Below are 13,136 nucleotides of genomic sequence, written 5' to 3' on the forward strand. Positions count from 1 at the left end.
AATCTTCATTTTTCCATAAAGTATTCATTTTTAATTTTAATAGATCACTATATATCATAAAATCACTATATAACATTCTTACTGTTCAAGAGTCACCTAAGTTTGTAGCCATAATGTAAGTTATTTTATATGCAAACAGTTAAGTGTTTCATAAAAAAAATATTTATATATTGCATCTAGTGAAAAAAAAAAACCAACTTTGATGGTTCTTAAAAAAAGAAGAAATCACTGTCTGGCTAATTGCCAAACAATCCCTTCCTCTGGCTTGCTTTTTCAGGAATTATGAAAAAACCCCGGAGTTTGCTGTGATCTAGACAACCAAAGATGATTAGTCTGTATGGGATCAGGATGCACAGTATTTGACTAAACCCACATACTTCTCAAACGAGCTATAAGGATAAAAAAATGCGGTTTGTTATTGTGTCCATTGCCAAAGGACAGCTCACAAGGTTTCCTCCTCACGTAAAAACTGGAACACAGCTGAGAAGTCTTTCAGGGCATAGCCTTTTGCACACATCATCCTGTAGATCTGATGTGCCTGGGATCCCAAAGGAACTGGTGTCTTTGTGTTGGTGGCAGAAATCTGGGCCAAGCCAAGGTCCTGTGGGGAGGGAGAAGAGGGAGGAAGAGGGCAGAGAGGAAGAATGGAAGGAAAGAAAAAGATAAAAAGTCAGGGGAGAAACAACAAGCATATAAATAGCCATGTACATATTATAGGTTATTTGGCTTCCATTGTGAAGAGAACTCTACTGCCAACAAATACAATACTCCAGCCTTAAAATTTCAGTCCTGGAAGAAGGAAGCCTTGTTTAGTTTTTAATTTTTAAAACAGTAACTCAATGTTAGTCAACAGAAAAATCCCATACTTTGCAAGGCATGCAACCTCCTTCAGGACAGGAGGAATTTTAAGATTCTAGATCACTACACAACCTGGTAGCAAGACTCAGACTCTTCTTCCCCACTTTTTTATGTCATCTCCAAAAATAAAATTGTCCTGGCTATTTATTCACTTAAGCATTGCACATAGGTTGTAATGGCATCATTTTCTTGTTCGGGCAAGAGGACATATTTCTTTCTAAAAACAGGTTAAAAATCAAGCAGGAGGGATTTGAATAACAACAAAATTGAAGACACTTAGCATACATACATTTACTGTAATGTGACCAGTTAACAGCAAAATGAGAGGCATAGGCCACTCTGTGAATATGAATGGTTTGCAGCCTAACTGGAAGGATGTATTAAAGAATTCCTTAGGGGACTGTCCTGGGTCTGCTACAACTCAAAGTTTTCTTTAATGACTGAAGATAAAGGGATACAGAAAATAATTCTACTGCATTTTAAAATGCTAAATTTGGGGCAAAAAAAGGAGGGGAGGTTGCAAAGAGGATGAATTTGAAACCTGTCCTCCAAGAGTCCTTGGTCAACTACAGCTATAATCTGAAATAAATATGACAGAACTCAAAGGCACCATGACTAACCATAGTTAGCTAGAAATAGTTAGCTGCACGCATGCTGGACAGAAAGGACAAGCTAGGCTGGAGAATGTCTTGAATTCTAAGCTGAATCAGACATGAAACCAATGAAAGAAAGAAAAGCTAACAAAGGCCTGGGTATATAAACAGATCTCTTGTCTAAGTATGAAAGTAATGCCTGCCCTCAAGGTTGCTTTTATAAGGTCTTGCTACAGGAATCAATTTTGTGGTCCACATTTCAAGAAAGTTGCAGAAGAACCTCTCAAGTGTTACTAGGAAGTGCCTAGATTTGCTGTCCATCCAGGACTATGTTGGTTTATAGAATTTGCAGTGTTTTGATTTTTTTTAAAATAACAAATCTTTGATACAGAAGAACTGAGTGACTGTAATACTGCTGAGAGCACCTCTGGCTTCTCAGGGATGACTTACATGACAGGTCTTTCTGTGTGTCTGGATTTGAATTAGCACAAGGAAATTCAAAATCTTACTCTACTCTGTAAATGTCACTTCGATCTGTAAATCGGCTCTATAAAGGTCATTCTGATACAAATCAGAATTATAGTTACTCTTCCTATTACCCTTGAATGACTTCAAGATCTAGGAAAATGGGAAAAACATACGTATCAGATGTCACAGGATCCAAAATATTCTTCATCTGCATCAGGGCAGACCATTCCTTCTTGTCTAGCAATTCTGTTGAAAGACTGATGACCTGACAAATCCAGCAACAGTTACTTTAACCTCACTTACAATAAGATATTCCATGACATATTCCCAGCCTCTTCTAAACCCTCTTTGTGAAATCTGTTGCCATATTATCCATTTTAGTCAATAAAGCTTAAATCATGTCATGGAATATTAGAATGGCAAAATCGTCCAACTCCAAACTAGTGAAGGTGCTTGGTTTGGGTAGTGATGATCGTGATCTATTTCTCTCTGAAGAGGCATTCACAGAACCAATCCCTGAAAATTCTGAATAGACTGCTAGCATAAATACAATTTCATAAAGTGGGTCTGTTCATTTTAATAATAAAACTCTGGCTCAAACTTGCTTGAAACACCAGACAACATCTCAACAATTACATGGACAAGGACTCCTGACTCCGAAGTGCAGGAAGGTTGTTTTGTTTTTTTTAAATTCCATTCTATAAATTAGAGCTTTGAAGGAAAAAGAATACAAAATGTAAGTAAAGCTTATCTTTAGCTTCAGCTTGTAAAGTATTTTGCACCTTTTCTCCTGAGGTTGGCGATTCCTCAAGTGAAATAGTACAAAACAGCTCTGAAAGAAATTTGCCCTTTGCTGACCTTTTTGGAAAAGTACGAATCAGAGCATAGTTTATGGCTTCTCTCATACTCTTTTGGAACTGACAACATCTTCCAGATGTCTCACTGTACTGACTATTCTAACCACTTTTTCTCAGCTTGGAATACGGAAACAGATTCTATCTCAGAATCTGCTTCCAGTGCTCACTTTGGAAATACCTGGTTCCTTACATTTATTTTGCAGTTGATGTAAATGAAACTGCCATTTAGAATAAAGCTCAAAGGCTGTCTTGACATGAGTCAAGAATAGTATGATATAAATCTAGCTCTTCTCAGGATTTAAAGAAGACATTTAATCAGCAACTGTGCTGTGAATGAAAGATGGAACTTCTGGCCTGCGATGCCTCGGACACAAAGATGGCAAGGGGAAGTAAACTAGATTTGTTAAATGCAAAATCTTTAGAGCAGGTTTCACATTAAGTTGACTAAATACTAGGTTTCAATATCAAATTTCAAGACCGAAGAGCTTTTCAGAAGTGTCTGACAAACTTTTCTGTCCCAAACACTTAAAATAAGGATCCCCTGGCTTTGTTTGAGAGATCCATTGGTGACAAAATACTTTTAAGAAAGCCTTTGACTTCTACCACATCTGATATGTGAGCAGTAACCTGAAGTTTAGTAACTGTGTTTAGAGACCGTGTTACTGAGTCACTCTTAGATGTTCTCATTGTGGACTACTCTCAACCTCGGGGTTGTACCTACATCTTTCTCCTTTGAATATACCTTTTCTTTTTTCTTATGAGGCAAAAGCATGCTCTGTATTTCCTAGGAAAAAAGTCCCCAACTCAAACAATTCCCAAACTGCATGATATCTCACATACCAGGATGAAAGGGATAGTAGCAAAATTCTTTCCACAAACGAAGGAGAAATGTCTTAAAAGTCACCACTGCACCAAGTAATACCTTGAATATGATCAGCTGTCTTGGTTACTTACTCATCCAAGTAATCTTCTATCTATATAGAATAACATAGCCTTGTTCAAGAGGCATGAGAGGAATTTAGTGTCTTTCCTTCTTATTGAGGATTCCAGCCTAAAGAAGACAGTCTTCAGGCTGCCTCGTAGGCAGGACTGGCAGGAGAAGCATAGTCAGAACAGGTAAACAACAATTACAAACCTCTCTGAGGAACTCTCCTCTTAGTTATCACAGACACTTTATAACCAAAAGCTGGCAGGTTCAACAGGCACAAGCCAGGCTGCTATTTCTCCAATGAAAGGAAGATCTTTTAAAGCAGCTTCCAGAGCAGATGAAGGTCCCTCTTAGAAGCAGACCGAGAGAAAAAAACCCTTTACAAATACATTTAAAAGGGAGGGAAGGAAGGAAATATGTGCCCCCATCCCACTTATACTATGAGGTTATTCTGGACCTCAGAAGAGTAAGAGTTATGAATCATGAGAATAGAGACTGCAGTGTGAAACAGGGCACAGCAGGCAGAACGGATTCTGGAAACAGCACACAAGACGGAAACGAGAGCTTTGAGGCAGTGCCAAGATCAGGTTGCTTATCTCTAATCAATAGCCCTGGCAAACTCCAAACAATAACCTAACACATTTTATAAATCAATAATTTAAATAACACTTTATTGTCCCCTATGTTCAATGACATGAACATGATGTAAAAACTGCTGCTTTCCAATATTTTAACATATCCCTCAAAGAAATGAAAGCTCCTGGTTGTTGGTCCATAAACGTAAAATGTAGCAGGCCAACCATTGAGGGGTTTTGAGCCATGCAGCATTAGCAAAATTTTTTTGGTGCTACCACATGCAAAACACTCTGGACCCACTCTGGACAGAATTTGGCTAATTCTACCGAATGTGCAAACACACCAATCGACGTAATCAACTGCAAAACGACAGGAACAGTATCAGTAGGCAGCTATTACATACAGGAACTCCAGCACTGTGGAGATTTGCATGGCAATACTTGAGTTTGATCACCAGCTCTGAGAATGTCGTTTTAGTTTTAAGTGCTTAATTTCCACTGTACGTGGAAGAGCTGAAAATGACCAGAATGCCTAACCAGTTGGGAGCACTCAAACTGGTATGCCTAAAACCTGTCTGGTATGAACTCAAATGCCTCCCTCAGGACAGTATCCCCATGAAACTACTATTCAGTGTAAAATTATTTCCTGCACTTACATGCTTAGATGAGAGATCTCTTCCAGGGCTGGTTTTATAATTTACCTTAGGCAATCACTGTGCTAAATGCAGAAGTAGTTCAAGAGTCAGAGTTCTACAGCTCCTTCCTCCAACTGTGTGTCCTCATCAGTGGGATGCAGAGCCCTGACCTCCTTGCCTACTTTCCTCTGGCCTCTAAGAGCTTTGCTTTCCTGACCACAGAGTGACTCAGGACAGTCCTCTTCCTAGAACAGCCAAGAGCATGGCAGTAACTGCACTCTCCTGGGACGGGATAGCTGTAGGTTACAACTCCCTCATGCTGAGAAGGACCTAAACCCCAGATCTCCCACTTTGTGGGCAAATAATTTAGATTACTAGGTTATTACTCATAAGAAGCACTACTTCTGCCACCAACAAAGACAATTCAGGAGAGCTCACAGCATGATGCAGGTACCTGTAGAAAATCAGTCTGGGGAGGTGTGAGCTGAAACCTGTCTGCTTTCTGCAGAATGGCCTTAGGCAGAAAGACAAGCACATAAGCAGTCAGCTTAGCAAGGAAGGGGATGCTAGAGGGTGTGTCCAGTAGCACAGTTTAAGGTATCTGGAAGAGATTGGGCCCAAAATCTTAGATGCTTATGCCACTATTGGCACCTAATTATGTCATCTGGATTTCCCCAAATAGCTCTCTTAAGCTTAGGCTCCTAAGTTCTAGAGCAGTCATGCAAGAGGCACCTAAAATGGCTTGCCGAGCACTTGCCATACACACAAGTCCATCAGCACTCCTGGACTAAGGCAGAACTCAAAAAGACAGTGCATATAACCTCACTGAGTGGCTCAGCATAATAGTGGCTAGAAAGAGGTTGGAGGCTAAGGAAAAGCCCCCTACACAACTCATTAATTCAGAGTAAGAGGTTGGGTTCCCCTCTATTCATGCACACATATTTCCCTGTAATCATAAATTTTCACTGAGAAGAATGTTTGCTAGAAGCCCAGAGAGAAGCAACTGTACATACTTTACACGCAAGTATTACATACCTTAGCCATAAGTGTTGTTCCAAAGCCACCTTGATAATTATTAGCAGATGGTACTCCTTCCATCACTCCAGGAACAGGGTTGTATGTGTCGCTTGACCAACAGCGACCTGAGCTCATATTTAGGATTTTGGCCAGCAGCTTTGGGTCAAGGCCTAATCTGTCAAAGGTCAAGGAAGAGAAGTATTAATGTCAAAATGCACAAGACATGGGTGACTTGTTTTATATCTTAGGACCCTACCATCATTTCTCTCCCTTTATTATAAGTCATGAAAAATGACAGAGTATTGATATTGGGGGTAGGGATGCTGTATCTTAAATTAAAGAGCATCAATCCACCATTTAAGCAGTAGGTTTTCAGAGCTTTTTTCCTTTTCCACTAAGTAAATCCCCTCCACCTAGCAATTTTGAAAGTGCAGGCAAAATAAACATCCTCTGAGAAGAGCAGTTCTCTTGTATTTCAATTACTAAAATGCATTCTCTGTTCTGCTACCTACTAGGTCACATACTTGTTCTTCATATCAAAATTATATTCTCCAAAGCCAAATAAAGCAAAAAATTCACAAGCAAGTGTGGCAGTGTGAAGGTACTTGTGTGATGTGTTTATACGTGCACACTAGCACATTTTTGATGTAAGCAAAATAATGCAAATGATCCTACTCTAATAAGTGAACAAAACCACTACCCTTGTCAAAAAACATTACTATTGTATACATCTGTACATTCTTTGCTTTGCTGTTATTAAATCTTTTTTATATACTCTTGCTTATGAGGCAAGTCTGCCTTTCACTGTGACATATGTTATCTATTCGCAAGCATACATTATAGTTCTGGGTCAACTGTTGATAAGGTTACTGATCCTGATAAAACAAAGCTTGTCCAAGTAGAAACGTCATTTGTTCTATCACGGAGCTGATGGCATAAACTGCTGCTCAATGTGGACCCTGAAAGTACTTCAATACTATAGAAAATTAACCCTCTTATGGATTCACATTTATGCTGATATCAAGTTGCAAGTGTAATTTTACACCAATTACATTTATACCAACAATGACTAGCAGCAGTTTATCCGGCCCTGCACAAATGTTCAGTTACACTCATGACAAAGAAGAAAGCAAGGGAATTATCTCCAGTAACAACCCAAGATGAGAAAAGGACATTTTAAAACGGATATATCACAACCTACTTTGCCATGGACAAGCAAACAGGTTAAAAATAAAACACCTTTTCCACACAATTCAAGCTAAGCTTTAACCTTTATAGAAGACAACATTTTTCACATTAGCTCTTACACCACAGACTTCTTGCAGATCTCCATAGCCATAGGGATCCTAACACCAATTCCAGGCACTGTAGCGCTCAAGGTTTTAATTTGTAGATAACTAAAGCTCATTACCAGTGGAATAGTTGCTAAAACTTATGTTTATTTATTCCAGTAGGCAGTTTGGATTTGAAAAACTATATTTGAGACAGTGGCCCCTACAGCATGGTTCCTGTACCCATAGTGGCATGTGTCTCTGCAATTCTGCCCTCCTAATGCAAAGCAAGATCACTTTCTGTACTGCAAGGGTAGCTTTTTAGCATTATTGCTGTGCAGTCTTATTTATGAATTGCTGCAGCAGCCCCTGGAATTCAATGGAAAGTCCCCTGCTGGCCTGAATGGCATCAAGCTTTATTCTCCTCCCCATCTTTTTCCAACCCTCTGACTCAACTGAATGCTTTCAACAGCCATTTATTTTTAAAAAAAGTATTTTCCAGCACCAATATGTTTTCCACAGTATTCGAATTGTACTTTTATCTTGCCTAGTGCATCAAAGTCTTAATCAGGAGCCATTCTGAATAACTGCTTTAATTGTTGTCATCCAAAAAACCCGCATTGGGTGCAGACAACACCTGAGCTTTCAGATACACAGAGATTGCTTTTTTGGCCAAAACCAATCTCTTGGCTTGTTTATTTCCTTATCGTTGTTACATTCAGATCAGTATTTTAGCAATATAGTGCCTGCTTGTGCCATATCTAGCTGCATGCAGAGGCCCATAATTACAGCTGCGAGTATACTGCAAGACAGAGAGCTTAATATTTCAAAATGCATATAACCCTCCGGAAGAATGCTCTTCTCACAGTGTTCCAACTTCCTCTCTGTGAAAGTATACTTTAAAAGATATGTGTGTATTATACAGATATGTAAAATATTGTCTGCACTAGATCTGGCATATTTTTGCTCTAGGAAAAGAAAAAGGAAGATAGTGTCAGTTTAAATCCCTGCTTCTTCAAACTTCATTGCTCTTAAACACCATGCAGATTCTCTTCAGGAGACCCGAACCTATTTTTTTTCTCCTTTGCAGCAAGTGTATCATTAATAAGAGCAAGTTAGAAGTGCTTTGCATTTCATCTTTCTGAGGATTCATCCACTGGTGCATATATAACTGACAGTTAAAATTAGACATATATTAAAATCAGTTACTGAAGAAGTCCTCTGTCTTCCACTGTGCCCAAAGCTTGTAATGGCCTGAAACCAGCTAGAATATACAGTAATTGTCATTCAGTGAGAGTCTATCCTAGAAAGTCATGCTTCAGTGGAGAAGACTGAGTTTCCATTTGAAATCAACAAATTAATCCAAGACAGGTATCTGAAAGGGCAAGTTTAATAGGAAGCAGCTACTGGGCTCTCAACCATGATAAAATGTTATTGCTGTTTCCCTGTAAATTGGCTGGGAACATATGATACTCTCTGCATAAGAGCTCCATTGCTGTTCAAGAGATATACTGCTCAAGCTATCAAAATGATGACAGTCTGCCAGTCCTCATAACAACTTGCCATTGGACGTGGCGAGAGCTTGTGCATGAGCGTGTGAATTTACAATTACCAAAATGTTCTTCTCCCTTATAAGCAGAAAAGAAGTCCATGTATTAACTGTACTTATAATAGAGCAAAAACAATTGCTTCCCTCAAATCAATGCTTCTTCAATAACATTCCTAATGAACTGAATGGCAGAAACTCAGCAACAGACACACATACCAAAAAAATGGTTAAAATAGGAATGCTTCGAGCCACTGCTCAAAACTCAAGTTTTGCTGAGCTTTGATAAAACCATGTACTGAAATTTTCATACACTCCTCTAAGAGTTCAGTCTGGAACAGTCAGAAAAATTGAAATTGCTTCTCACAAAAAAGATACGTCCTGGTCTCATTTTAAGGTGTAACAACTGAAGTAGCTGAATTGTTGAGAGTTTCCCACCTCAAGGTGCTTCAGGTAAATACCATATGAAGTTGCAAATATTCAAGCAGAACCTTAGGAACCTTCTACCACAGCTAAAAATGACTTTGCCATTGGCATTTTAAACAAGGTACGTGCTTTCAAGCGTCATTACTAACCTTCACAAGACTTAGCTATAGCCCCATGCCAAAGACAGCAGAGCCACAGTGCTCTTGGAGGAATTCTTTCTCAAGGCACTCCTAAAATTTGGAGTGGGGATGTGCCCAGGGTTAATCATCCCTCAGCCTGCAGCACACGCTCCTCTCCATGCTGTTGACTCCCCTTTCTGCTCATGTCTTCCATCTACAGCCCAGGGATGCTCACAGAAACCAGATCTAGAGGCTGAAACTACGTTTAGACTTAGCATCAGAGGGAAAAGTTCTTTCACCGTCTTTTCACTTTATATATCTAAAAAAGCAAGCAGGCACAAATCTATACACAGTAAAATTGCTTAGGAAAGAGCTGTATTTGCAGCTTTTGGCATAAATCTGGGTGCCACTGCAGTCCCGCCTCATGGAGTCAACTTTATCTGCTGTTGGAAGTACAAAAGTGATTCTGCAGACAGGTTATTGCCATAGAGCCCTTATTGCTCTCCTGGTCCCTTATATCCCAGCCATATTAAGCAACCTTGTCCTATCTTGTGGCACCACATAAGCCCTTCCCTGAGTCTGTGCAGGCAGTTTCTGAAGGGACTGCAAACTGCCTGAAAAGCAGCAACCTCCATCTGACCTAAACACAAACCAGGTATCAGCAATATTTCATTTCCGAGCTTTATTTTGCTAGTATTAGACATTGTTAAACTGGAACTCAAAAGCTCAGTAAAAGAAAGTTACTGACACTGAGATGATCAGCAAAAGAAAAAGAAAAATAGTCTCTGGCTGCGGGCAGTATCACTTAATGTTTTTATTTCTTATTTGTGAAATTTACATGTACTCTGTGTGTCGGTTTGACACAATATTTTGTAATATGCACATTATCCATAAAACCGTATAGCCAAATCTACTCAAGATTTTGCTACTGATAAGTTGCACTATCATGCTAGAAAAAAAGAAAATACAAATGAAAATGTGAATTAATTTCCAGAATGCCTGCCATACCTTCTAACTTTTAGTAGCAACATTCATAAAGCATCAGGAAATTAATGGAAAAAACCAAAACATAACAAAACAAGCATTTCAGTGGTCAGAACTCAGGATAGATTTTTTTTTTTTTTAATTAGTTATGGAATCTAAACCAAATCACTCCCAGTGAAAACAGACATCTTCATTAGTAAATGAAGATGATTAGTAAATGAAGATGATGTTAGAGTAAAGTGGAAAAGCAAGTGGAATATAAATGTAGAAATTACATAGCAATATTGCCTGTTTTTCTGGGAGTTTATTGTGGAATTTTTGCTCATTAATGCCAGTTTTTCTTCCTCCTCACCAAATTCTATTTGCTACTTATGCTGAAGTTTGGAAAAATTCTGTAATTTCGAATATAAAATCAATAAAACAATAGCAGATGCCATTTAAAAATCCGAAATTAATAAAAGACTAACTCTCTGCTTCAGAAAATGAAAATTTAGGCTGCATGGTTTATGAAAACATTAGAGAAGAAGTGGTTTATTAATAGAATTACTATTACAGTGTTCTGAAGACAAGCTCAGAGTATATATTGGTTTCTGGAAGGTGCTGTAATACGACTTCCTAGTTACATCTACTTCAGTCACCAATATTTTGAATAATTAATTATCCAAACTCCCTAAAACTCAAGATTTAAATGATGTGGCAGATATACACAATGTATGACATGAAGATATTTTATATTCTATCTAAAAGTTACGAACATGTCTAAGCTCCACAATTCCTATTATGATTTTTTTAGCTTTCCAGTGCCCTTTACCATTACTAAGTCAGAGTCAGACTTTCTTTACTAGATATGCATTAATCTAATAAATCGACTTTAGCTTCCTACACTCTCCAGACTAGGCAGCCACACTATCCTTTGAGTTTTAGACTTGAAAAAAAAAATCTAATAAAATTATTAATACAGCAAAACTTCTAATAATTAGAATTTTTACAACTGTTAACTTGTACATTAGAAATTTGTACACACCAAAAGTGGAAAGCTCTTATTCTAGTTATAAGCAGAAGTCATCTTCTCCAGGATTTAAATCACAGCACATTGAAATCAATGCAAGGGTTCTAAATTACTTCATAAGGCTTTAAATTGCTGCCTCTATCTTAAATCTCATGCAGTTTCAGACTAAAAGAGATTCTGCTCTTTGTATAATTCGGGTTACAATCAGCAGGTTTCTGCTACAGTAAGTACAGTTCCTTCTTGATTACCATGATTGTAGGGTAAGAAGGTTTGCATATTGCCACCTTCGCACTGGATTTTTGCTCACAAATGCTGAATACAATTTCAGCCAAAATTTAAACTGGAAAAGGACAAAATGAAAAATGAAAATTCTAAACACCTTCAAGCTACAGTGACTACAACTCATTCTGCACAGGGCTTACATGCCCAGCATATCTGTCTTCCAAACCTCTTGATTTTATTTTATCTTCAATTTTAACTCTAATCATTCCTACAAATGTAGATAAAAATATAATGAAAAATCAGTTGCATATGCTTTATTAAGTGAGCCATGACTTAAAACAGAACCTGATGAAAGCTTTACACTATGCTGGATTACAATAGTTGTATACAATGCTACTGTTTTTATTATGGCTTGATGCAGACATGCTTCAGTATCTTACAGACTCTCAATTTTAAAATGTAAATGGTACAGGATATTGATAAACCAATTAGCACTGATGCAAAGCAAATTCCTCTTTTATCTCAATTACAACATGACAACTTAATAGGTCAAGATAGTCTAACATCTGAGACAAGGGCAATTCAATAAAACAACTGCATCTTGATATGGTAATTAAGAGGAAATGTGAATCCATTACATTGCCTCGTGTATGTACGCACATGTAGGCGTTCTTTTTTTATTTATTTAAGCATTTTATGCCCTCTTGCTGTTTTTATAGTGTATCAAATCCACATGAACACACGGTCTAAAGCCCAGTTGATAAGTATCTACAATATCTGTAGTTTTAACAGGCCAATTTTAAGGATGCAACTGTGCAGATAAATAATTCATGAAGAGCCCATAAAAGATAAACAATTGCAAGATAATCTCTTCAAACATAGGATTTCTCTGTCTATAAATTTGCAAATGATTTAGATCTGGCTAGGAGAATTTATGAAGGTTCAAATACTGTGATACTGAATTGGTACTTGCATGCACTCTATTGGAAAACAAAACAAAATCTCAAAGACCACAGCAAAACAAATAGGTTACAATTGGAAAGGAAAAATAATTTTGTTTGAATATGCTGCCACTTACAAGTCAGATGCATTACCTGCTAGAAAAGAAACAGTAGTCTTAGCACTGACAAGAGTGTAGTGGAACATACTCCAGCTTTTTGACAAAGCAGGAGTTTTGGCAATTAGGACAAACTGCAGTGGTAAAGTTGAACAGGGAGCTAGATGTTCTTTTTTATGCTTTGATCTTAATTTGATATACACACTGTACTAGAAGTTTTACTTTACAATATATTTGGGAACAATTTAACAAAGTAAACAAAGCCAACAAGAGCCATATGGGAGTATAATACTCTGAACACACTGTACATTAGCTTAGAATACAAACAAAAAGTTACCTTTATATTACCTCTGCATGTTTATAATGCAAGACAAACATTATTGTACATTGCACTACAGCAGAACAAATAAACTCTTAAACTTCAGATGCAGAATGCAACAATCTATACAGCCAATACAAGAGAATATTCCTGTTCTGAAGGGCCCTGCATTAGTTAAATAATCCCTTTAGCATTTTAATGGCTTTATATGGCAAATATAATGGCTTTATATGGCAAATATAATGGCTTTAT

The 13,136-nt window shown here is 37.8% G+C and overlaps 1 protein-coding gene across 4 annotated transcripts in view; it reads right to left on the reverse strand.

Annotated features, from left to right (window-relative positions):
• Positions 1-328: 328 nt before the first annotated feature.
• HIBADH (3-hydroxyisobutyrate dehydrogenase) overlaps positions 329-13,136 on the reverse strand; it is an 85,638-nt gene continuing 72,830 nt past the window's right edge. For all 4 annotated transcript variants that reach the window (XM_075493052.1, XM_075493053.1, XM_075493051.1 and 1 more), the window contains 2 exons: positions 5,950-6,106; positions 329-601 (listed from right to left, as the gene is read on the reverse strand). In XM_075493052.1, the coding sequence (XP_075349167.1) occupies positions 443-601; positions 5,950-6,106 (316 nt within the window). In that variant the 3' untranslated portion in view covers positions 329-442. The remainder of the gene's footprint in view (positions 602-5,949; positions 6,107-13,136) is intronic.

Source organism: Mycteria americana, chromosome 2 (assembly GCF_035582795.1).
Source record: "Mycteria americana isolate JAX WOST 10 ecotype Jacksonville Zoo and Gardens chromosome 2, USCA_MyAme_1.0, whole genome shotgun sequence".
NCBI lineage: Eukaryota > Metazoa > Chordata > Aves > Ciconiiformes > Ciconiidae > Mycteria > Mycteria americana.